General features: G+C 37.2%; 1 protein-coding gene across 19 annotated transcripts in view; it reads left to right on the top strand.

Moving 5' to 3' along the window:
- The window catches only part of CSPP1 (centrosome and spindle pole associated protein 1), a 151,096-nt gene that overhangs the window by 121,294 nt on the left and 3,416 nt on the right, over positions 1-26,386 (top strand). For 18 of the 19 annotated variants that reach the window (XR_011493170.1, XM_070481155.1, XM_070481162.1 and 15 more), the window contains 8 exons: positions 2,363-2,467; positions 4,226-4,292; positions 4,861-4,978; positions 9,642-9,781; positions 12,352-12,492; positions 14,406-14,452; positions 18,207-18,270; positions 24,334-24,443. Coding sequence is in view for 18 of the 19 variants with exons in the window: in XM_070481155.1 (XP_070337256.1) it covers positions 2,363-2,467; positions 4,226-4,292; positions 4,861-4,978; positions 9,642-9,781; positions 12,352-12,492; positions 14,406-14,452; positions 18,207-18,270; positions 24,334-24,443 (792 nt within the window). In the remaining variant the exon portion in view is untranslated. Of the gene's footprint in view, positions 1-2,362; positions 2,468-4,225; positions 4,293-4,860; positions 4,979-9,641; positions 9,782-12,351; positions 12,493-12,579; positions 12,996-14,405; positions 14,453-18,206; positions 18,271-24,333; positions 24,444-26,386 lie in introns of those variants that run through there. The other variant, XM_070481153.1, reaches the window with a different exon arrangement.

The raw sequence follows: 26,386 nt of genomic DNA, 5'->3' as shown, positions 1-26,386 counted from the left end.
ATCCCGGGTGCGGACATGGCACTGCTTGGCAGCCATGCTGTGGTAGGCGTCCCACGTATAAACTAGAGGAAGATGGGCACGGATGTTAGCTCAGAGCCAGGCTTCCTCAGCAAAAAGAGGAGGACTGGCAGTAGTTAGCTGAGGGCTAATCTTCCTCAAAAAAAAAAAACAAAAAAAAAAAAAGAAACTGATGGCTCACCACAGACTAGTTTGAAGTCCATGTTTCTGAGATAAGGGGTTGATGTTCACAGTTAGGTGCATGAATTGAAGTTATTAGAGGTTTTCTCTCTAGAAAGCCACTTGGCCCTTATGAGGATACACTTCACACCCTTGCTTATATGTCAAAGCTACATTTAAAATTTTTTATGCATAAGTATCACTGGGGACTTGTTTCAAATACATGTTCCTGGATCTCATCTACAAAATGTCTGCTTTACTAAGGCAGTCCAGGAATCTGCATTTTACAGGTATCCTTGGGTTCGGATGCAGTTGGCCTGTGGCTTACATCTTGAAAAACCCTGTATGTCTTATATGTTTAGCCCAATTTAATTTAAGAAAATTATTTTCAGAAATTTAGATTTATACAGGTATTATTTCTCCTAAGCAGGATTCCTCTGGTGTGTTTATGATATGGTTTGGTTCAGTATATAACCTACTCTCGATTAACATGAGCCATATCTGATTGGTTCAAATACACTATTTGGTTTCTCATCCCAAGGTTTTATAGTGATAGAATTGATAAGTGTTCACAATTAGAATTTGCTGAAATATTGTTTAAAAGGGAATTTATAAGTAAGATCTATATTTTTGTTTGTTTTGTTTATTTTCAACGTTCTGGGAATATTAGGCAATAGTCTTCATTCTTAGGATATAAAATTGGGTATATATTTGTTTAGCCTTTTAAAATATTCAAATGTCATATCATTCATATTTTTAATTAATGAAGTTTATTTTTTAGGACAAGTTTATTTTTTAGGATTACAGCAAAATTGAACAGAAAACACAGAGTATTTTATTGTAAAATCAGTTATTTAAGAATGAAAGATGGTTAGTTTCCCACAGTTGTGTTTATACTAATTTCTTATAATGTTTAATAAAAAATGCTATTTCTTAGGAAAATATAATTTTATGACTATTATAGTTTAATTGTGAAGTACCATAAAGGTTTAAACCAGCTTTGTTCCATTTAATGCATTTTCCCCACAGTTCTGAAATTAGCCTTGCTAGCTGTTTGTTTTTCATTTATGTATGCCTGATAAATATTTTTGTCTACTCTTCTAGTTTTTACTTTTGTGTCACTATTTTTTATTTTTTAAAAAAGTTAGCTTGTATATTTATTTAGTTTGTTGAACTTTGGTTTTTTTATCTTAATCTGAGAATTATAATCTTTTAAATGGGGATCTCTAAATCCGTTTGTTTATCATAATGAACATATTTGATCATATTAATTGAATTTCTGACATTTTTGGTTTTGCTTCCTTGATAGTTACTTGTTTTCTTATTATGGGACTATGCTTTTTTTTTGCTTCATCATCTGCAGTCCTTTAGAAGGTTTATATTGTCTTTATAATTCTGCTTGTGGTCACCTAGAGGTTTTTTTAAAAAAGCTTTCTCTTTTATGTATCTAATTTTGTCAAAGTCACTTGTGAAAGTAATATTTGAGTCTCTACTCTGTAAAAAGAACAATTTAACATCCACATGTATACTCTGGGGTTTTTTTACCCAGATAATTATCATTGCCTTTTGTTGGGAGTTTTTATGGTTTTAGCATTTATATTTTAATGTGAACTTGGGAACTATTAGTTTTATTACACTATAAACTGAAACCTGTTTTATTTTCTTATGGAGACAGAGAACCCTATTGTGACCTGAAAAATTCCCTCATCCATGATGCTCTTTGTGACAAGGGATCTAGATGTTAGAGGTTGATTTACATTGTTTTCCAGAAAAGAGTTTGTGCTTGTTTTCTGTATTGTCCTATTTCTTTTGTTATTAAGATGATTTTTTACTTTGGCTATATATTTTTATTTTTGTTGCTTTCCTAATATTTGCTGTGCTATTGCTTTACCTAAGTTTGTTGAAATTTTTTGTCCTAATCTGAGAGTTATGTTCTTTAATAGGGATATCTAAATGTATACATGTTTATCATAACTGATACATTTGATCTTATATAATTGAATTTCTGATTCTTTTTTGGTAAAAAAGTGTTTTATTAAATAAAAGCCCTAGTATTCTGAACTTCTTAGATGGTCTTGTTAACTATTGGGGTGTGTGGGTGTGTGTATACGTACATATGTTGGGGATGTGTGTGTGTGTATGTGTGTGTAGATATATATATATTTTTTTTTTTTCTCCCCCCTAGCGCTTGAGACATCCTTCTCCTGTAGTTCCTGCTCTTCAGAACAAAATTGCAAGCAAACTCCAAAGACCTCCTTCAGTTGACAGCATTATAAGTTCCTTTATTCAAGTATATACTTGCTCTTTTGATTTGTTAATCTTAGCTAAGTTATTGGATTGGGGGGATTGAATGAGATTTTCTTTCATCATATTTAGTTAGGTTACGTTTTTTCAGATCTGAAATATAGATAATGTCTACAGTAATTTGCTGCTTCAGTTGTAACTGATAGTACTTGATGCCCTAAAGTTTAAATTCTTTTGACAAGTCATAATTTAGCAAATGATTCTTGTCTAGGCCCCTCAAGAAGGCCTTTTCTTTGATAATATATCTTCTGGCTAGCTATAGTTGTGCTAATGAAGTCCCTTATACCTTAGACTGAGCTGCAATCAAAAGAGAGCCGGGAAAATGTTCCAGAAGGGTTGATCCTTGAGTTGACTCTTGAAGAATGAGTAGGAATTTGCCATAAAGACAAGGAGGGTGAGGGACTTTCAGCGTGTGCAAAATCATTGAGGGAAGTGTAAGCTGCATGGCACACATGGCAAAAACATATGGTTTGGTCTGGCCTGACCAAGGTGGCAGAGGAGATGGAGATCAGAACATATACAGAATGTTGTACAGAGTGCTAGGGGTTCTGACTTTATTTCGTAGGCTAGTGAAATAACAGGCTAATTACAAGAATAGACAAAGAAATATGTTAGAATATCTTCCTGAATCCCACCCTCTGAGTTTCTGATTTGGTAAGTCTGTGTAGTTAATGTATGGGAATTCATTGTAATATTTTACTTGGGAGAATGACGTGGCCATATTTGTCTTGCATAAGGTTCCCTCGGGCAGTGGTGTGGAGATAGATTTTAGAGGCCTTGCAAGACTGTAAACATGAAGACAAGTTTTATGCTTTTGCAGAAATCTAGGTGTGAGACTTTGAGGACCTAAGCAAAGGCAGTGACATTAAGAACTGAGAAATGCTTCAAGATACATTTAAGAGACACAAATAGTGGTGTTTACTCACTCTGTGTGTGGTGGGTAGGAGTCAGTGACAACTTTCAAATTTCTGGTGAGAGTTATATAGAGTAGGCAGTTGAAAATAAAGGTTGTGCTAAGGAAGGAGCTTTGGACTGAATTTGTAGTTTTAGAAGCCATTAAAATTGTTGCTTGTCAAATGAATACGATTGTCTAGGATGACTTCGGGGGAAGTAAAGATGGCTCAGGATGGAACATTAGAGAATTACCAACATTTAAGAAGCAGAGAGGAAATAGGGAAAGTGACAGAGAGTGGCAATGATATCAGTTGCTACTGTCCAAGTGAAACAAGGACTTATGATGCTCATTGAATGTGTCACTTGGGGATCACTTGGTGACTTTGGTGAGAGCAGTATTAGTGGAGTGATGAGGTGTAGAAGCAAAGGCATTACCTGAGTGGTGAGGAGTGAATGGGAATAAGGAGGTTGGCACCATACTGCATTTGCCATTCTTTATAGAAGCATGACTATAAGGGGAAGGAGAGAATGGACAATAGATGAATGATTATGGGTGAGGTAACAATTTTTTTAAAGAAGGGAGAGATTTTTAAGCATAGGCTGAGAGGAAGGTGTTTGGGGAGAAGAAGAGGGTGGAGAAAAGATAATTGATGGAAGAGGTGGGAGTCAAGGTGAAAGAATTATTTTTGGATGGGGCAAGGACTCTCCCATTGTGATGGGAAGGGTAAGTTTATAGGTAGGATAGGGGAATTTAGTTTCTTTTACATATAGTGACTTCAAAAAATTACTCTTTCAAGCTTCTGAGTAGGGAAGACATACTGAGCGTATCTTTGTCATGAATGTTAAACAGGAAAGTTCCATGTCCAGGGCACAGTCTCCTCCGGTACCCGCCAGGAAAAATCAGCTCCGTGCAGAAGGTAGAGTTAACTATTAAACCTACAATCTAGCATGTTTCTTTTTTTAACTTTTTGTTTTGAAATATAGACTCACAGTCTGTTGCAAAATAGTACAGAGAGGTCCTGCCATACCCTCCCCCAGCTTCCCTCAGTGGTACCATCTTACAAAGTACAGTATCACACCAGGAAATTGACATTGGTCTGCTCACAGTTGTAATGTGCACTAATTTATGTGTGTTTGTGTGTAGTTCTGTGCATTTTTATCGTGTATAATTTGTTTCACTACCACACAATCGAGATACAGAACTGTTCCATCTCCACAAAAGAACCCCCTTGTACTGCCACGTTACAGTTGTACTCTCCTGACTCTGAAAATATTCCTGAACTTTTGAAGTTCCTGTTTTATCAGAAATGTGTTTATGGGTCTTAATGATATTCATAAATATGATCTATATATGTAAAACATTAAAAATAAGTTTCATAAAAATTTCTGAGCATTTTAGCTTTATAATAAATCAGATTATGTTTAATATTTAATCTTTTGTTCTTATACCTGTCTCATTTTTTACTTATCAATGATAATTTGCAGAGGAGAAAAAAAATGTAATTATGGAATTATCAGAAATGAGAAAACAGCTTCGTAGTGAAGAGCGGCGTCTACAAGGGCGATTGCTACACATGGACATTGATGATGAAATTCATATAAGGCAAGTTTCGAATTGCATTTTTTGTCTGTTCTTGAATTTTTTGTGTTCAGGATAAAGAATCATATGTCAATCAGAATTTATCCAGTAATTCTGTAGTTTTGGAACAGGATTAATTAATCTTTATTGTAAAGTCACCTTTGTTAGAATGAATAGTTTGTGCACTTGAAAAAGTTTTTAAGAGATTGTTGGTGGAATTGTGATGACTGAGATAACCTTTTCTCCCCCAAAGAAATCTAGCTAAATAAATTATATTTGGGTGGAGGGACTTGTTGCAACTAATCCAAAATAGTATATGAATTTTTGAGTCTATTTGTGTTTGTAGCATGTGGTAGGTTTTCTTTTTCCTTCTTTTTTTCTTTTATGGCAAAACAACTCTTAACTGAAGCTTTTTTGATTCACATTCTTCAATTTTATGTGGATAAAGTTACCTTCATAAAACATTTGTCCACAATTTTAGAATTTATTCACTATGAAAATGAGCTATTTAATGAATATTTAACTTAATATAAAATTGAGCATTTTAATTGTCCTTCTGTATTGGCAATAATATATTTATAACAATGGTGATGATGGTTGTGGTAGTAACAGAAGGTTGGGAGTGGGGAGGAAGAAAGAAGAAGTAGCACTTTCTCTTCTTTTCTGAAGAAGATTGGCCCTGAGCTAACATTTGTTACTAATCTTCCTCTTTTTTTTTCTTTTTTTCTCCCCAAAGCCCCAGTACATAGCTGTATATCTTAGTTGTAAGTCATTTTAGTTCTTCTACGTGGGATGCCACCACAGCATGGCTTGATGAGTGTTGTGTATGTCTGCGCCCAGGATCCAAATTAGCGAAGCCTGGGCCGTCAAAGTGGAGCATGTGAACTTAACCACTCGGCCATGGGGCCAGCCCCCTAGAAGTAGCACTTTCTTGAAGGAGAACCAAAAATACTGTCCCTAACCATGAAATGTTTAATAGGATTAGACTTAGAGGAAAAGTCAGTTTTGGAAGCAGGCCATTCTTATAGCTGTGTCTTTAGGATGGATTGTTTGTCTCACTACAGAAATCAGTGAATGACAAATAATTGACTAATACTGGATCTTATGTACACAAGGCAGGGGGATGCAGAAGTTGCTTCTCAAGCTACTCTAAGTGATGAGGAAGCATAAGATAGGACAGAGGTAGTTTAAACAAGACTAGAAGAAGACACAGACTAGACAGTTATAAAAATAATCTCTTTACTTTCCCTTTCTTCTAGAAAATCAGGTGTAGAAATTTAGTTCCTGAGGGGAAAATAATATAGGAATGGAAAATTTCAGAAAATTATTTGGAATAATCACAGACAATTACATTTTAAAGCCAACTTTTACGTTTTCCTCCAACATATATTGTTTTCTGAAATACTATTTTCCAGCAAAATAACTTACAGATTACCAAACATTTCTGATCATTTTTGCCAAAAGGACTCTTAAATTTTATAAAGCAATGTTCTTCAAACTACAGATTGCAGTCTTTTAGTAGGTTGTAAAATCAATGTAGTAGCAACTACCACACTTTCTTTAAAGAAGGTGCTTATTTTTTAAAAGAATAAATTGTCTATTTTGACATAATTTTAGATTATAGAAAAGTTGCAAACATAGTACAGAGAGTTTCTGTATACTCCTCACCCAGTGTTCCCTAGTGTTAACATCTTACATTACCAGAGTACATTTGTCACAGCTAAGAAGCTGACATTGGAATGTCACTGCTAACTAAATTCTAGACTTTTTAAATTTCTCTAGTTTTTCCACTATGTCCTCTCCGTTCCAGGATCCAATCAGTACTGAGTACCACATTGTACTGAGTTGTCAGGTCTCCTAGGCATCTCTGGTCCAGGACAGTTTCGCAGTCTTTCCTGTTTTTCATGACTGTGACAGTCTAGAGGAGTATTGGCCTGGTATCCTGTAGTATGTCCCCCAGTGGGGGTTTGTCTGATGTTTTCTCACGATGAGACGGGTTAAGAGTTTTTGGAAAGACGAGCACTTGGTGCCCTTCTCATCACTTCATGTCGGAGTACGTGACATCCACAAGACATCCCTGGGGATGGGAACCTTCATCATTTGGTTAAAGTGGTATTTGCCAGGTTTCTCCACTGCAAAATTACTATTCTTTGGACACAAATCACTAAGTTTAGCACACTTGCAAGACTGCAGAAGAGGTAGGATTAAGCTCTATTTCCTGAAGAGGATGTGTTCTACATATATTACTTAGAATTCTTCAGTAAGAAAGGTTTGTCCTTTCTCTTCCCTTTATTTATTTATTCAGTCGTTTTTTGTCTGTTGTCTCATGTATATTTATTTTGTACTTTGGGTTATAATCCAGTAGTACATTATTTATGTTGTTTTTCAAATTGTTGCAGCTTTGGCCAGTGAGAGCTCTTTCAGATTGGCTCCTGTATCTCCAAAGAGATACATGTCCCCAGCCTTTTGTTTTTTGAGCACTTCCTTACTTTCTGATGCTACAAGATGTTCCAGGATCATCTTGTATTTCCCCTGCCCTACCCCTAGAATCAGCCATTTCTCCAAGGCACTCTGATTCCTCTAGGAAAATGGTATTTAGAAACCAAGCTCTGGATGCTGGATATGCTTGTTGCTAGTGGGTGTCATTGCTTCTAGGTCCTCAATGGACCGATGATATATGTATGTATACTAAGTCATAAACATATCTTTAATTGTCCCTATGTCCATCAATTTGTATGTATATTAAATTCAAACTGAAGTCACTGACTCTAATCCAGTATGTGGTAGAATTTTAATGCAGTATGTTAACTTGCCTAATTATGCTTTAATTAGATTTTTGTTGGCATTCTCCAAGCATGTTCTGGCTAAGTAAACATGGTGGGGAAATTTCAAGATATAGACAGGCTATATAATGAAATGTTAACCCAAGGTGGTAATTTTCAATGAATAATTCTTCTTTAGTAGGTCACCTTTTTCTAAGTAATTGAGAGGTCAGTATAGTTTTTCTTTATTTACTTTTAGAATGTTATAAATGCCTTAACTATTGCAGCTTTCCATATTGCAAATGAGCATGTTTGTTTCAATGTAATAGATTATTGACATTTTCTTTATTTTCATTCATAAATTGAAGACTGTGCTTCTCTTTTGGCAAACCAGAATGATTTAAGAAAGAGAAACTAGGCACCTTTTGTTTTCTCATTTGCAAATCATAAATAATTTCTACCCCATGAGATTCTACTGAAGAATAAATAAATGCGTGTACTTGAAAGTACCTTATAAATTCTATGTGCTGCCTGAAGTTAGATATATATATTAGAATTACCATTATGTAGCAAAATTTGGTTAATGATTTACCTTGGTAATTTTAATATGTGTTATGATCAGAAACATCTCAGAGTTGGTTCTTTGTTCCACTTTTACAATAGTTTCACAAAAAGAATCTTCACATTATTGATCTCCTACTGTGTGCTAGGCACAAAACAAACACGAGCCAGCTCACATGCAAAGAAGATCTAACAACCTAATTCCTAACTCAGCAGCCTCTTTAACTGTTAGTGTTCATGGAAACTGGACAGGATTCCAATTTAATGGCCTTCTAGAGGCCTTTTTAGTATTTGTTGTGCATGTTAATGAATCTCCGTTGCAGTTCCTGTCACCCTAGGCGGTTCCCTTAGGGGGGTCTGTATCAGACCTTGACAAGGCGGTTTTGTGGCCCTGGTGAGTCCTGCCCCTGAAAGGAAACTCCTTGAGAGCTGGGGCACTGCTTGTTGGAATCCCAGCTATTTCTGTCTAAGTGCTTAGGGAAGATTTAGTGAATAAAGAAACGAAGGCAGGAGTCTCACCAACTCTCTTACATCTATACCTTAGAGCTGCATTTTCAAAAATAGAGGGGACCTTGCTAGTGCTGTGGGAATCAGCAGGAGATACTTGGTTTTATTTTGTTTTCAGGGCTCGAGATACCATCCCCTGTTCCACTCCTCTCTTATCATCACTGCTCGAAAAGCCTAGCAGAAAATCCCCTTACTAAACTACCTGCCTGTTATGTTAACTTTCTAGGTACCGCAGGACTAGAGTGTTAATTGACTAATTAGGTGTCAAGTTCCCTGAAAGCCTGTTGTAAAATCAGTGTTGGGGACTGTGGATAAGACCCGTTTTATTGGGCAGCATATTAATACTGTCTTTCTCTGTATAATTTCTATGTTAGGCTGAGGGGAAGGTAACATTTATCAAGTACCTAATACATGTCACGTACTGTACTGGGTACTTTACAATGTATAACTTCATGTAATTCTCATGCTCATAAGACTAAAAGGGATGGATATTATCTGCATCTCATAGATGATGAAATCAAAGTCAAACCGCTAGTAAATAGCAGAGCTGCTCTTTGAATCTTGGTTTCTCTGACCTCAAAGACTGTGATCTTTCTACTACATGAACATCTTAAGGGGAAGCTTAAACCGTTCTACTCTTCTAATAAGATACTTTACATCTGAGCATTTTGAAAGATAACAAACATTGACCTTAGTAATACGTATTTTTTAAATATTTGGGGATTGAAATAACAGCTATTAGAATAAATTTTTGTGATGTGTTGAAAGATGCTAAGTTTCTTTTACAGGGAGTTAAATAGGAACTCAGATTCTCTTCCCATAAAACATATTTATCATAATTTGTCATTTATCTGTAGGAAAAGAGAAAGGAATCCTATGGATATATTTGACATGGCTAGACATCGGTTGCAAGCTCCAGTCAGAAGGCAGTCACCTAAGGGCTTAGACCCTACTGCTTTTCAGAATATTCATGACTTTAATGAGCTGAAAGATAGAGGTAAGTAGAATGCTGCTGTTTGAAAGATATAGCAAGAGTATTCTACCCATATTCAAGTATGTTTTAAAGACGTTTGTATCCTTTTTCTAAAGTTTCATCCATGATATTTATTTTAAGTGATGACAGAAGAAACTTCTTTATATTCTAGTTCTTCAATTTACCAATCTGGCAGATGACACTTTAGCTTGGCTGTTTTCTTTTGGAGAGCATATAGCTGTTAAAGCCTCGGGAGGGGTTAGATCACATAAAATAGTGTGAAGAGAGGCACTTGGCATTTTGTGGAGGATGGACAGAGTACGATGCATGAAGGAGAGACTGAGAAGGAAAAGCCAGAGTGATTGGAGGAAAAGCAGGAGAATGCAGTATCCTGAGAAATGGGAAGAGAGTGTATCAAGGAGAAGGGATTGTGTCAGAAAAATATTGGAGAGTGTCAGTTGGATGAGAGGTCACTGGTGACCTCAACTGGCTCTTTTTTGGTGAAATTATGGAATCAGAAGCCAGTTAACTTTGGAATGAGGATTGGATAGAAGGCAAAGTGTTGGAGGCTATAAGTATAAGACCACCTATGGAAGAAGCTTGGATGGGAAGGGGACGAGAGAAGGATCCAGAGCTGGAGGAACTTGTTAGGATGCTAACGTGAAGAACTATTACAGGGGGAAGAGGCTTAGGATATAGGAGAGGGAGGAAATGATTACTGAAGAGAGCAGGGTTCCTGAGTAGACAGAAGGAAATACAGGATTTTGCAAGGAAGAGAGTAGAGAAGATTTGACGTAGCCACTTAGGAGGAGGAGAGAAAGCTTATTAGGGAAATAGGATTGCCACGGTACACAGAGGGCTGCGAGACCGAAAACGTGTAGAGGAACCAAAATGTGTGTTATATGGTATTTTTCTTTACAGAGCAGTGGAGGAAGCGAATATGTGTGGTCATATGACCTATAGCAGATAAACCAGAATTTAAACTTTTCCTCTTTTTCTTATTTTTAAAAATAATATCTGTTATAGAAAGTTTTGAAAATACAGAAAGATGGGGAAAAAAATCACTGTACTCAAACCACCTAAATATAAACACCATTAATATTTTGTATGTTTTCTGGTCTTCCTTCTGAGCCTACTTGAAAAGAATTCAAAGAAAAACAAGATATAATTATGTTATTTAATTTTCTCTTGTTTTCATTTAGCTTTACAAGTGTCATCAATTACATATATTATAGTTTTTTTTAATGCTATCATTTATTGATTACTTAGTATATGACAGGCATTGTATTAAGCCAGTGGATCTGAGAGTTTGATGGGGACCTCTCAGGGGACCTGTGATTTCAAAACTGTTTTTATTATAAACTAAGACATTATTTGTCTTTTTCATTTTTATTCTCTCATGTGTGTACAGATTTTCCAGCGGTTACAAGGCATGTGATGACCTCATTGTTCTGAAGTTAATAGAATTCTCATGTTTTAAAAATTTCTTAGTTTTAATTGCTAATATGTTGTGTGTGTGCATGTGTGTGTGAGAGAGAGAGACAGAGAGATACACATAAATAAAAGCTCTTTGGGGTCCTCAATTTTTAAGAGTGTAAAGAGGTCTTGAGACCTAAAATCGAGCCATTCGTTTCCCTTTATTACCATCTCTAGTCCTCATTCATCATATGACTTAGTTGTTGATATCTTTGGTTTTTATAGAGAGGAAATTGAGTCTGGAAGTGGTCCAGTCCAAGTTCACGTATCCGGGGTCTCTTCTGTTAACTTTCCTATTAATCATTTTCTAATTCTTAGATATTCGACATGCTTCCCATTTTTCACTATTATATTATTTTAATAATTTCTGATCATAAAACTTTTTATATACTTAGGATCATTTCTTTAAATTATACCCCATCAGTGTAATTAGTAGATGAAAGGGAATAATATTTTCAAGGTTTTTTAAATGTATGAACTATATTTTTATTCTCGAGATTTAAAAATTAGGGTTTAACATTTTTATTCTGATAACTGATATTCTTGAACTCGCAGCATAGTGGATTCTTACTTAGACTGTCATTTCCTCCAGTAATGACATTCCTCCTAAAGTTCCAGCCAGCCTGCATTTATCTTGCTTTTCGTATGATATTTGCAAGGGTTAAAATATTAATTGGCCAGTAACATTATGTTTTCATTTTTCCAGTGTATTTTAGGGAGTGGCTGTGATTACACTGTCTCATGGCGGCCTGAGTTAGAGCCATGTCACTGCCACTGGGATATACCTGTACTTGGTTGCCCTGCCGCATTCTCAGGGGGGCATTTTGGGGGTGTGGGGAGGTAGGGATGGAGAAGCCGTCAATAAGCTGCTGCTTGTCCTGGGAACTTCCTTATAATGTTGGGAAATTTGTGAAAAGGCGTTATTTAAAGAATATTAAGTTCATGTTCTTTAGTTTTATGATGATTTTAATGTCCTTTGACTTTGGTGATGTCCCATTATTTATAGTGTTCCTTGATTTTGACATTAGGTTACTCATATGATACTTCTAGTGAAGTTTTATAAAATCTCATTTGAAAACAAGATTTAACTTAGTTATATAACTTATTTTTTGCAACAGATTCAGAAACACGACTTGATCTGAAATTTATGTACCCAGACCCTCCAAGAGATCGTCACACCTTAGAGATTCAGCAGCAAGCCCTGCTGAGAGAGCAGCAGAAGAGACTGAATAGAATAAAAATGCAGGAAGATGCTGAAGGTAAGAAATAATCATTACTGTTTCAAATAGTATCAATAGGTTGTTTTTTTGTCAGCTTTCTTTCTCCGTCTCTTGTTTTGATTTCAGTCCCAAGCAGGCTCCCTTCACTGGCTTGTAGTCCCAGAAAAGAACAAGTCCAAGAGAGGGCTCTGATTGGCTTGGCTGGGGTCATACATCCATGCATGAGGAGCATCCAGCCATTCACCACAGCCAGAGGACTGAATCCCTTGACTAGGCCAGGTGACATCTGCACCAGGAACTGGGAACCAAGGGAAGGAATGCTGGGCAAACACATCAGTGCCCTACGGGGCATTTCTCTACTGTGTGTGTGTGTCTGTTTAAATCTTGGTACGGCATAAAAATCTGTAAAGCATCAGACTTGGCTATGAATATCTTCTTGTATAATCAGCCAATCAACAGATACTTTCTGAGTGCTTTCTGTGAGCCCAGGTGCTGATCTGTATCTAGGAGATATGATGATGAATGAAATATGCTACTTCTCTCAAGGAGCTTAGACTGGATTAGAGAAGTTAGATGCTAAATGGGTATAAGTGTGATAAATGCTACAAAAGAGAAATCTGGGGTCCCTTGGGAGTGTGTAACGGGGGTGGGGGTGGGCGGGCAGGCACCTAGAGGCAGAGTGGAGCTAGTTGCCTCAGAGAGCATTGATGGGCCCTATTGACCTGGGTGTACTGCGTGACCTTCACATGTATTTCGCTAGCTTGGCCAGCCTTCAGGCCATTGGGGGTGGCTATGGAAAATGAGTTATAAAAACACAACAATCAGGTAACAAGAAGAGGAGGAGATGGTCCTACCAGTTATTTTTAGGGAAATTTAAGACCCTACCTTAGCAGGCTAGTCTGGCTGGCAGAATTTGGGGAACATTTTTTGATGGCATGAGACAGTATCACAGGAGTAAGTAGTGTACCACTTTGGGCCCAGATCACAGGTCAAGACTTTGATAAAAATTGTATATAGGGAAAGTCTTTCCTCCAACTTGTACAGAATTTTTAACAATGGTCTCATAGATCACCTTCTGACAGCAGAATAACCCAAACTCTATGATAAATAGTAGGCATATCATCAGGAGAGAAGAGAGAAGCAAGTACATTATTAAACCTTTACATCCATTTTGGTGGAATTTTTCCTTAGGATACCCAGTTGATGATCTGATCTGATGCGATCTTGGCAACTGAGGCTGATTAGCCCTAACATAGTCCTCAGGTGGAGACAGGTGCATTTTGGCACTGAGGGTATCCATTTCTCATAGCAACCATCCCTCAACTTCCAGCAAACACTACGATGACTTGATTCATAAGAATATGGTTTATGTTTATAGAAACAATCACAAAAATGGCTATAAAATATCTAAGTAGGAAAACAGCCTATTGTTGGCAGCCTATTTATTCCCAAAGGCAGTATGTAAAAGGACAAAATGCACTATTCAGAGGCAGAAGTAGGAACACTGGTCACATCGGAGAAGCCTGTGGGATATCTGATCCAAAACCTTTGCCCCTGGAACCAGGTGCCTGGCATTTACCTTCCTTCAATTCCATGTGAGGGAGTCCCCTGTTGAACTCCACTCAACCGCTTTCTACACAGAGTGTAGACATATGAGAGAAGATGGTGAAGAATCCTGCATTGTTTTCTTTTTCTGTAGGCATTAATTTTAAGTTCACAATGATTTTACTTTTTATATTCATTAATGTGAATGGGAGAATTTTATCCAACTAGAATGGATGCTGGGTTATATTTATTGATAAACAAGTCGTATCTTAAAAACATTCTGAAATACAATAGTTGAAAAGTAATTTCCAGTAGAAAGCTAGTCACAAAAGATATTCCAAAATTTATTTTTATTTTTTAAACATTTTCTAACCTTTTAATTTGTTTTTGTTCTCCACTGATTACAGTTGACTTGGATGCCATCCCAAGTGCTAAAGTGCGAGACCACAGGATGGTGAGAAATCAGTTATAATTTTTCAAGTTAGCTTTCGGGGGGTAAAATTTTTAGGAATATGATGAGTGTGCATTCCAATTTTGAATTCTTCAAGAATATTGAATTAATAAAGAATTTAAATCTTGTCTCATTGGTGTAGTGGCTAACTAGAGATGTATTAGTACAGTATGTAGAGAAAGCATACTGTAATGGCTAAAAACAAGACTCTTGAGTTAGGCTATTCCAGGTAGTCTGCTTTTAGCTGTGTGACTGCAGGAAAATTATATAATCTTTCTGAGCCTCAGTTTCCTACTCTATAAAATGGGATAATAGTACTTAACTCTGAGGATGGTTATAAGGATTAAATTAATTATATTTGCAAGGCACTTAGGGACAGGCCTAGCATGTAATAATTTCTATATAAATGTTTATTAAAGAAATAAAAAATAGCTCAAGGGTTGTTGTGAGGATGAAGTGAGATAATATATTAAAGGCCCTTGGGGGGCTGGCCCTATGGCTGAGTGGTTAAGTCTGTGCTTTCCACTTCTGTGGCCTGGGGTTCGCTGGTTCAGATCCTGGGCACGAATCTAGACACTGCTCATCAAGCCATTTTGTGGTGGCATCCCACATAGAAGAACTAGAATGACTTACAATACAACTATGTACTGGGGCTTTGGGGAGAGAAGAGAAAAAGAGGAAGAATGGCAATAGATGTTAGCTCAGGGCCAATCTTCCTCACCAAAAAAAAAAAGGATGGCTGAAAATATATTTTAAAAAAAAAAAAGCCCTTAGAATAGGGCCTGGCCCATCATGAGTGCAGTCTAAATGTTTGCTCTCAGTATAAGCAGTCCACTTCTGAAAAAATTGGTCATGAATACCCTATGAATAGCAGTAGAGCATTGTCTGATACAGTACCAGAAGTTCATGAGAGGATGGTGCAAAAGACCAGGCAGGGTTCTGCTCTACTGTCCACAGGGGCACTAGGAGTTGGAATTGACTTGATGGCACTAACAACAACAAGAGTGTCACTCTTATCCTTAGGAGGTGACATCTGTGCAAAGACAATGGAGAGAAGGGATGAGCCATTTTCATTCCACAAATATTTACTGAATTCTTACTATGGATCAGATACTATTCTAGGTGCTAGGGGTACAGGAGTGAACAAAAGGAACAAAAATCTCTGCTCTCTGAGGACTTACTTTCTGGTAAGAGGGAGAGAAAATAAACAAATAAGTAAAATATATAGTGTGTTAAATTGTGGGGCTCTGGAGAAAATGATAGCTGGGAAAGGGGGTTTGGGAATACTGGGGTGAGAGGGTTTAATTTGAAGTACAGTGAACATGGAAGGCTTGCTGAGTAGGCCACATTTGAATAAGGACATCAGGGAGGTGGCCCTGTGAAATATCGGGGGACACATCTGGAGGAAGAACCTTCTAGGCAGAGGCCCTGGGCAGGAGTAGGCCTGGTCCATGCTAGGAACAGTGAGAAGGCGGGGAGGCTGCAGAGCCACGAGCAAGGGCAAGTGGGAGCAAATGAGTTAGGTGACGGCTGGACAGCAGAGCCTCGCAGGCCATCAGAGGGCTTTGCCCTTTATGCTGGGAATGTGATGAGAAACTCCCAAAGTTTCTGAGCAGAGGAGTGGCACAATTTGTTCATGTTTTAACATGATCACTGACTACTGTTTGTTGAGAACAGACTGAGGGGGACAAGAGGCTACTGCTATAATCTAGGTAAGACTGAAGGTGATTTAGCCTGAGGTGGGAGCCACAGACTTGGTCAGAAGTGATTGGATTTATTTTGAAAGGAGACCTGAAAGGATTTTTGACATATTGGATGTGGGATATGAGAGGAGTCAAAGATGGACTTCAAGGTTTTGGTTGGGAGTTGCTATTTACTGAGGTAGAGAAGCAGGAGAAACATTTGGGGGGGAGAGATTAGGAACTTAGTTTCCATGGTAAGTTTGAGCTGCCTATTAGACAAACAATTGGAGCTGATGAGTAGACAGATAAGAGAACGAGTTCAGGGGAAAAGATCAAGGCTGGAAATAAATTTAATCTCCACACACACTAAAGAGACAGCCAGTATTATTCCCATTTTCAGATTATAAAAGTAAGACTCAGCTAGGCTACTAGGTGCCCAGGCTTACCGGTTGGTAGCTGTTGTGCTTGGTTTTGAACTGATAATAATGATGATGATTTGATGTTGCTAATAGCTACCATTTATTGACCACACTCTGTACCTGTGGGAGGTACTTGACATTCATATACTCTAAAGTTCACAACAAGGTATGGTTGTCCTGATTTTACATCAGAGGAAACTAGCCATGATCACACAGTTGATGAGCAGTAAAGCCCAGATCTGAACCCAGGCTGGACTCTGGAGCACCTCTTTGTCCCTGTACTTCATGGCCTGAGACGTATTGACACCTATTCCTGAATACTCTACAGGTCAGTAGGTTCTTTGTATGTAGCAGGCACATTTCTCAGTGAAAAGATACTGAAATTTAACATCTGGGATTTTGGTTAAAATCCTGGATTAATAACACCAAGTAGAAACTCAGCATAAGCCAACAGTTTATCATGGCTGTTACAAAAAAGCTAATAAATGTTGGGCTCCTCATCTTCCTAAAAACTGGATTATATGAGAAACACAAGATAAAACTGGGGAAGATTGTCATGGAGAAGACAGGGCTTAGGTGGACTGTGATCACTCCTTTCAGTTATGTGAAGGACTGTGATGCAGGAGAGAGGTTGGGCAATATGTGTGCAGTGCTAAGAACAGCTGGTTCAGACCATTTGTTAAATATTAGACGCTACTATTATCATGCTGGAAAGCAGAAGTAGAGTCAATGGGTGGTAAATTAACAAGGAGATTTAAATTCAATATATAGAAGAATTCAGTGAAAGAGAGGAACCTTCTGATTATTAATACTGTGTCTCAGTGGAATGTATTTCCTTAAAAATTAATGGATAGGTCTTCACTGGAGTCTTCTAGCAAATCCTAGAAATCTGTGGGGGACATGCATGGAGGTGGTGTTAGGTGACTTTAGGTTCCTTCCAAAATATAGGGTGACATTATCCCTAGTGTAAAATTCTCTCTCTATAAATTTACCTCTCATTTGAGAGTTCATTACAAGCCCAACCCTAGCATTATTTTTTTCTCCTACTCTGTGTCCTTCTATATCTTTGCTATGCCTTTGTGACAGCTGTCACAGAGGGCTGTCATTATTGAGGGCATGCCTCTCTCTGCCACTGGACTATGATCTACTCCAGAGCAGAAGCTCTTACTCATCTTTGTATTTCCAGTTCCTAGCAAGGAGGAAATAGTAAGTGTACTCTACAGATTTATTGAAAGAATGAATGAATCTTGGCAATGGTTTAAAGACTTTTAATGTTTAATTGGGTCGACTGCTTCATACTCTATGAAAATATAATAGTTTTTATCACCAATGTGAGCCTTTTATTTGACTTCAACCACAAGGGGGCAGGAAGGAGTGGAGTTAGGGAGTAGAAGTCTGCTTGCCAAAATCTCTAGGCTGGAGAGATCAAGTCTTACTGTTGTCTTCTCTTCCCTGGTGGAAGTTTACATGCTTAGCCTTTCCTGTGTTTGCTGGGCATCAGAATGCAGTGTAGGAGGGAAGCAGCCAGGCCTACCTGTCCCCATCCTCTTTTGCTGATATTGGGGACAGTGTAAAGACTTGTGCCTCTTAGTACAAATTTGATGTTTTTCCAGAGGATTAATAAAAATAGTCATTAATATATGATGTTTCTTTTAGCCTGGAGGTGACACTAATGATTTCTTGAAAAATTCATTATTGGAATCTGATAGTGCTTTTATTGGTGAGTATATTTATTTTACCAATCTGTTTGTTCAAATATGAAACATTGTTTATGTTTCTTTTAAGTGTTTTTCTCTATACTTAAAAAATTGATACTTTCTTTAGTCTTTCTTGTGAAATGTGGTAAAAAAAGGAATATTCTGTGTTACTAACTTAATGGATAATCATCAAATATGACTTACAAAGTTTTCAAAATTAGAATAACTAATATGAACTTTAGAAGTCATAGGAATGGTTCACACAAAAACCTGTACATGAATTTTCGTAACAGCTTTACTTCTAACAGCCAAAACTGGCATCAGCCCAGATGTCCTCCAACTGGTGAGCAGTTAAACAAATTGTAGTACGTCCATACCATGGAATATACTAAGCACCAGAAAGGAACAGACTATTGATACACGTGATAACTTGGGTGACTCTCCAGAGAAATATTGCTGAACAAAAAGATCCAATCCCCAAAAGTTACATTCTGTATGATTCCACTTATATAACATTTTTGAAATGACAAAATTTTAAAGAAGGGCTGGCAGTTGCCAGGGTTAGGGGGTAAGGAGAGGTGTGTGTAGTTATAAAAGGGTGACATGAAGATCTTTGTGGTTTTGGAGCAGTTTTTAATCTTGACAATAGGGATTGACAAGCAAATGTAAACAGGCAATAAAATGCTGTAGAGCTTAATCACACAAACACACGAATGAGTACAAGTAAAACTGGAAAAATTTGAATAAGATTGGTGGATTGTAACAGTATGAATGTCCTGGGTGTGAGATTGTTGCTCTTGTTTTGCAAAATGTTGCCATTGGGGTTAACTGGGCAAAGTGTACAAGGGATCTCTATTATTTCCTACAACCCCACGTGAATCTACAATTATCTTACTGTTTCACTTTTAAAAAGTTGTAAGCATATAACTTAGTCTTCAGAAGATATGTGAAGGTACCACGGGATCTTTTAAGTATTGTGATATATGCTTATAATTAGGTACTCTGATCATAAGCATTTCTGCCATCCTAGGGCCATCAAGGAATTCTCTCTTCTACATATTAGTTATATTTCATGTGGATTACTTTATAATTTCATGTGATAAAAATTCTAAACTAGCCTATATTTGTCTTCCAGTTTTTTCTTCTTAAATGAGTTTTTCCTTTCCAAGGAAGTCATATTGTGAGAGTGAGTAAAGATAGAGAAACCAGCAGGAAATAGGGATGGGAAGATAGCTTGTCTGTGGAGGCATCAGGGAAGTGTGACCTGTCCTTGCTAACAGTGGAGACAGTCTGGGGCATTCAGGATGGTGTGTTAGAGTATTTCATCGTTCTAGACTCAAGATACAGCAGTCTGTCTTTCTGATTAATGGTCACCACAAATATCCTATGGTCACCACTGTGCTACCACTGTTCTAATGAATGTGGGTAAGGCTGGTAGTTTCAATGCTTTCTTTTTTTTTTGATAACCTAGATGAAATAGACCAGTTCCTTGAAAGTCACCATCTGCCAAAAGGCACACAAGAAGAAATGCACTTCGAATAGGCCTGTATCTATTAAAGAAATTGAGAGGTGGGAGAAATGTTAGTCAAAGGGTACAAACTTTCAGTTATAAGATGAGTAAGTTCCAGGGATCTCGTGTGCAGCATGGTGACTAGTTAACAATATATTTGAAAGTTGCTATGAGAGTAGAGCTTTAATGTTTTCACCATAACAACAATAAAATGGTAATTATGTGAGGTGAAGGATGTGTTAACTAACTTTATTGTGGTAAACATTTCACAATACATGGGTATATCAAATCGTCACATTGTACACCTTGAACTTACACAGTGTTATATGTCAGTTATGTCTCAGCAAAGCTGGGGGAAAAACCCAAATTGACTATGAGAACAATAAAAAAAAAAAGAAATTGAATCAATAATTAATAACCTTCCGAAACAGAAAACCTCAGGCCCAGATGGGTTCACTGATGATATCTACCCAACCTTCAGGGAAGAATTATACCAAATCTCTACAGCTTCTTCCAGAAGACAGAAGCAGAGGGAATACTCTTAATGCATTGTGTGTCCAGCATTACCCTAATACCAAACCAACAAAGACAACACAAGAAAACTACAGACCAATATCTCTAATGAACATACATGCAAAAATTCTCAACAAAATATTAGCAAATTGAATCCAACAATGTATAAAAAGAATTATATGAGCTGGCCCTGTGAATGAGTGGTTAAGTTTGTGCACTCCACTTCAGCAGCCTGGGGTTTGCTGGTTTGGATCCTGAGCATGGACATACACACTGCTCATCAAGCCATGCTGTAGCGGCATCCCACATAGAAGAACTAGAATGACCTACAACTAGGATATACAACTATGTACTGGGGCTTTGGGGAGAAAAAAAAAAAGGAAGATTGGCAATAGAGGTTGGCTCAGGGCCAGTCTTCTCCCCTCCCCCAAAAGCATACTTAAAAAACTGAAAAAGAATTATACACTACAACCAAGAATTATACATTGCCGGTATGCAAAGCTGGTTTACATCCAATTAATATAATTCATCCAAATCAGTTACCACAATCCATCACATCAACAGGCTAAAGAAGAAAAATTGCATGATCATTATCAATAGATGTGGAAAGGCATTGAACTAAATTCAACACCCACTCATGATAACTCTCAGCAAACTAGGAATACGTGGGAACTTTCTCAACGTGATAAAGAACATCTACAAAAAGCCTACATCATATTTAACGATGAGAAACTAGAAACTTTCCTGCTAAGACCAAGAACAAGGCAAAGGTGTCCCCTCTCACCAGTCCTCAACATCATCATGGAAATCCTAGCTAATGCAGTAATGCAAGAAAAGGAAATAAAAGGTATATATATTGGGAAGGAAGAAATAATACTGTTTTTTGTGTTCAGATGACATTTGTCTATAGAAAATCTGAAAGATTCAACAAAAAACCCCCCTAGGACTAATAAGCAATTATAGCAAGGTTGCAGGATACCAAGTTAATACACAAAAGTCAATCACTTTCCTATATACCAGCAATGAACAAGTGGAACTTCAAATTTAAAACACAATATCGTTTACATTAGCACCCCGTTAAAAAAGAAATACATAGATATAAATCTTACAAAATATGTACAAGATCTTTATGAAGACAACTATAAAACTCTCATGAAAGAAATAAAGGGAGTAGTAGTCCATGTACATGGCTTGGGAGAATCAATATTGTCAAGATGTGAGTTCTTCCCAACTTGATCTATAGATTCAAGGAAATTCCAGTCAAAATCCTGATGAGTTATTTTGTGGATACTGGCAAACTGATTCCAAATTTTATATGGTGAGGCAAAAGACCCAGAATAACCAACCCAGTATTGAAGAACAACAGTCAGAAGACTGACACTAACTGACTTCAAGACTTACTATAAAGTTATACTAATCAAGACAGTGTGGTATTGGTGAAAGAAGAGACAAATAGATCAGTGGAACAGAATAGAGTCCAGAAATAGAACCATGCAAGTATAGTCAACTGATCTTTGACAAAAGAGCAAAGGCAGTGCAATGGAGAAAAGACAGTCTTTTCAACAAATGGCACTAGAACAACTGGACATCCCTGCACAAAAGAATGAATCTAGACACACCCTTCACAAAAATCAACTCAAAATGGACCATAGACCTAAATATAAAATGAAAAACTATAAGACTTCTACAAGATAACATAGAAAACTTAGAAGAACTTGGGGATAACTTTTAGATATGACACCAAAGGCACAATCTGTGAGAGAAATAACTGATAAACTGGATTTCATTAAAGTTAAAAACTAATACTCTTCAAAGGACAATGTTAAGAAAACATTTGCAAAAGACATATCTAATAAAGGACTTATCTAAAATATACAAAGAACTCTTAAAACTCAACAATAAGAAAAAAAACAACCCAATTAAAAGGTGGGGAAAAGACCCAAGCAGACACTTCACCAAAGAAGACATACAGATGGTAAATAAGCATATGAAAAGATTCTCCACATCCTGTGTCATCAGGGAAATGCAAATTAACACAATGAAATACCACTGCACACCTAACAGAATGGCCAAAACCCAGAACACTGATAACACCAAATGCTGACAAGGTTGTGGAGCAGTAGGAACTCTCACTCACTGGTGGGAATACAGCCACTTTGGCACTTTCTTACAAAACTAAACATACTCTTACATACAATCCAGAAACTGCACTCCTTGGTGTTTACCCAAAGGAGTTGAAACTTGTGTCCACACAAAAACCTGAACACAGATGTTTATAGCAGTTTTTATCCATAAGTGCCAAAACCTGGAAGCAACCAAGATGTCCTTCAGTAGGTGAATGGATAAATATACCGTGGTACATCTAGACAATGCAATATTATTCAGTGCTAAAAAGAAATGAGCTACAAAGCCATGAAAAGATGTGGAGGAACCTTGAACGTATATAAAAGTGAAAAAAGCTAGTCTGAATAGGCAACATACTGTATGATTCCAACTGTATGACCTGGAAAAGGCAAAACTACGGAGGCAGTAGAAGGATCATGTTTGCCAGGGGTTAGAGCAGAGGGAGGAATGAATAGGTGGAGCTCAGAGGATTTTTAGTGTGTGATACTGGTGGATACATGTCAAAACCCATAGAATGTTCAACACCAAGAGTGAACCCTAATGTAAAGTATGGACTTTGGGCGATACCGATGTGTCAATGTAAGTTCATCAGTTTTAGCAGATGTACCACTCTGGTGGGGGCTGCTGATAGTGGGATAAGTTGTGAGTGTTTTGGGGGAAGGAGATATATGGGAATTCTCTGTACTTTCCACTCAGTTTTGCTGAACTTAAAACTCCTGTAAACTAATAAAGTCTATTAAAAAGAGAGAGAGTGTGAATTAGTGGTGGGGACTACTATAATGAAGTCAGAAAATTGTGTTTTTGGAGTTTTAGAAAACCCCATATAAAATTTTATTTATATTTTATTTATATAAAATAAAATGTAGTTATTGCTGCTTTAAAAAGGAAAAAGGCTGTACACTAACTTTCAGAAATTTGAATATCAATTTTATGTTAAATGATAGTATTGTATCAATGTAAAATTTCCTTGTTCTTAGATGGCACATGCTGAAGTGTTTAGGAACAAAGTGTCAGGATGTCTGCAATTTGTTCAGCAAAAACAAGCAACAAAAATCCACCAAAATCTATATAGAAGTAAAATAAATGTGGCAAAATAAGAAATGGTGATTTTAGTTATTCATTGTATTATAACTTTTCTTTAGGTTTTAATTTTTTCAAAATAAAGAGTAAGGGAAAAAATTCTAAATATTGTAAGCTATTCACTTCCATGGTCAAATAGGTTGTTGACCCACTAGAATGGCTATGATCAAAAAGACTGACAATACCAAGTATTGATGATGAGGAAACTAGAACCTTCTTACAATGTAAAATGGTAGAACTACTTTTGAAAATAGTTTGGCAGTTTAGAGTTACCATAATATCTGGCAATTTTATTCCTAAGAATATTCCAAAGAAAGGAGAACATATGGTCACACAAAGACCATGAATGTTCATAGCAGTATTATTAATAATCACCAACTAGTAATAGTTCAAATGACCAACAACTGGTGAATGCATAGACAAAATATGGTATGATGGAGTACTATTCAGCAGTAAAACAGAATGAACTACTGATACATGGTACAGCATAGATGAACCTCAAACACATTACGCTAAGTGAAAGACACAAAGTATTACATTGTATAACTCCATTTATATGGAATCTCAGGTAAGGTAAATCTGTTGAGACTGAAAGCAGATCAGTATTTACATGGGATTGGGCAGGTGGGAGTAGGCAATGATTGCCACTGAGTACAAAGAAGCCTTTTGAGGTGATAGGAATGTTAGTGATAATTACACAATTCTATAAAAATTATTGAACTATATATATTTATAGTGGGTGAATTTTATTATATGTATCTTAATAAAGCTATTAAAAGACAGAGTCTTGGTTTAGCTCTGAGTAAAATGATTTGAAATGGTGGATGTGTAATACTTCTCCCTTGTCTGGACCTTCTAGGTGCTTATGGTGAGACGTATCCTGCCATTGAAGACGATGCCTTCCCTCCACCATCACAGCTGCCCTCTGCAAGGGAGCGCAGGAGGAACAAGTTGAAAGGACTGGACTTTGTATGTAGGAAATATCCTTTTCCTTTTTCCCTTTTCACTTTAGGAGTGAGAGGTCCAAGTTCTGACCCATGTTAAATTCATGTGGTCCAATAGAGAAAGGGCACTTGCTCTGGAAGAGAGGTGGACAGGGGTCTCAATCTAGGGTCACCCAATTAGCTGGATGACTGTTGCACTGAATTCTGGTGCTTTGGCTTCTGTGAGGTAGTATTTTCCTAACTCTTAGGGTGGCTGTAAGTCTAAGCCTAGTACCTGGCACAGAATCTCTGCCCTATAAATGTTAATGCCTCACCCCAGCATTCCTCCTTCCCCTTGCAGAACATATGGATTTCAGAGAAGGCACAAGAAGCAACTAATACCATTTATTGGAAAATCTGCTATAACTTCCTTATCACCTAAGTCTACCATACAGGCATCTTCTCCATTTGGTCAGATAAGTTGCCTAAGGTCACACAGGCAGGAAGGCTGATATTCAAACCCATGTTCTTTTCACAGAACATGTGTAAATGTCTTTACAGTGTAGCCAGTAAAAAGTGCAGGCTTTGGAGTCCTTAGTACATGTCCCAACTATGTCCTGTCTTTGTTGAGTAAGCACCTTTGGGCAATTTCTTAAACTGTGTTTCCTTATGTATGACATGGAAATATAGTTATATAACATATGTGCAGCACTTAGCATAGAGTCAAGTACGCAGGGAGCTCTCAATAAATGACGAATGCTGTCATTAGCATTATTATATGTACAACTTTATTTACCGGGTGGCAGTAACATGCTTACTTGTTTCCCTAGGCAACCACTCATCTACCTTCTGTCTCTATAGATTTGCTTTTCCTGGACACACATAAATGAGGTCATACAATATTTGGTCATTTGTTACTGGCTTCTTTTTTTTTTTTAAATCCCCAAAGGTCATCTAAGTTATAGCATATCAGTGCATAATTCCTTTTTATTGCTGAATAATATTTCATTGTATGGATAGTCCACATTTTGTTTATCCAGTCAACATTCGATGGACATTTGGGTTGTTTCCCCTTTTTATCTTTTATGAATACTGCTGCTTTTAACATTCATGTACAAGTTTTTTGATATTTTCTTTTCTCTTGCATATGTAACTAGGAGTAGAATGGTTGGGTTATATGGTAACTATGTTTAGCATTTTGAGGAACTACCAGACTGTTTTCCAAAGTGGCCACACCATTTTACATTCCCACCAGCAGTGTATGAAGCTTCCAGTTTCTCTACACCTTGGCCAACACGTGTTACTTTTTTATTATAGCCATCCTAGTGAGTGTGAAGGAGTATCTCATTGTGGGTTTGATTTGTATTTCCCTAATGATGTTGATCATCTTTTCATGTACCTCTTAGCCATTTGGATATCTTCTTTGGAGATAATGTCTATTCACATCCTTTGCTCATTTTGAAATCAGATTGTCTTTTTATTGTTGAGTTGTAAGTTTTTTATATAGTCTGGATACATGTCCCATATTAGATGTATGATTTGCAAGTATTCTCTCTCATTCTGTGGGCTTTGTTGTTGTTGTTGTTAGTTCTGGTTTTCTTTTTAGGAGGACTAGCCATGAGCTAATATCTGCTGCCAATCCTCCTCACTGGCCCTCAGCTAACATCTGTGCCCACCTTCCTCTACTTTACATGTGGGATGCCTGCCACCGCATGGCTTGACAAGCGGTGCCACGTCCGCATCTGGGGTCTGAACTGGCGAAACCCGGGCTGCCGAAATGGAGCATGTGAACTTAATTGCTGTATCACTAGGCCGGCCCGTCTTTTACTTTCTTGATGGTGTCCACTGCAGCACAGAAACATCTAATTTTGATGAGGTCCAACTTTATCAAATCTTCTATCGAGCATGCTTTTGGTGTCATATCTAAGAAACTGTTGCCTAACCCAATATCATGAAAGTTACTTCTAGGAGTTTCACCGTTTTTGCCTT

This window comes from Equus asinus, chromosome 12 (assembly GCF_041296235.1).
Source record: "Equus asinus isolate D_3611 breed Donkey chromosome 12, EquAss-T2T_v2, whole genome shotgun sequence".
Lineage (NCBI taxonomy): Eukaryota > Metazoa > Chordata > Mammalia > Perissodactyla > Equidae > Equus > Equus asinus.
The sequence above is the reverse complement of the archived record's forward strand: the minus strand, read 5'-3'. Positions and strand labels throughout refer to the sequence as shown.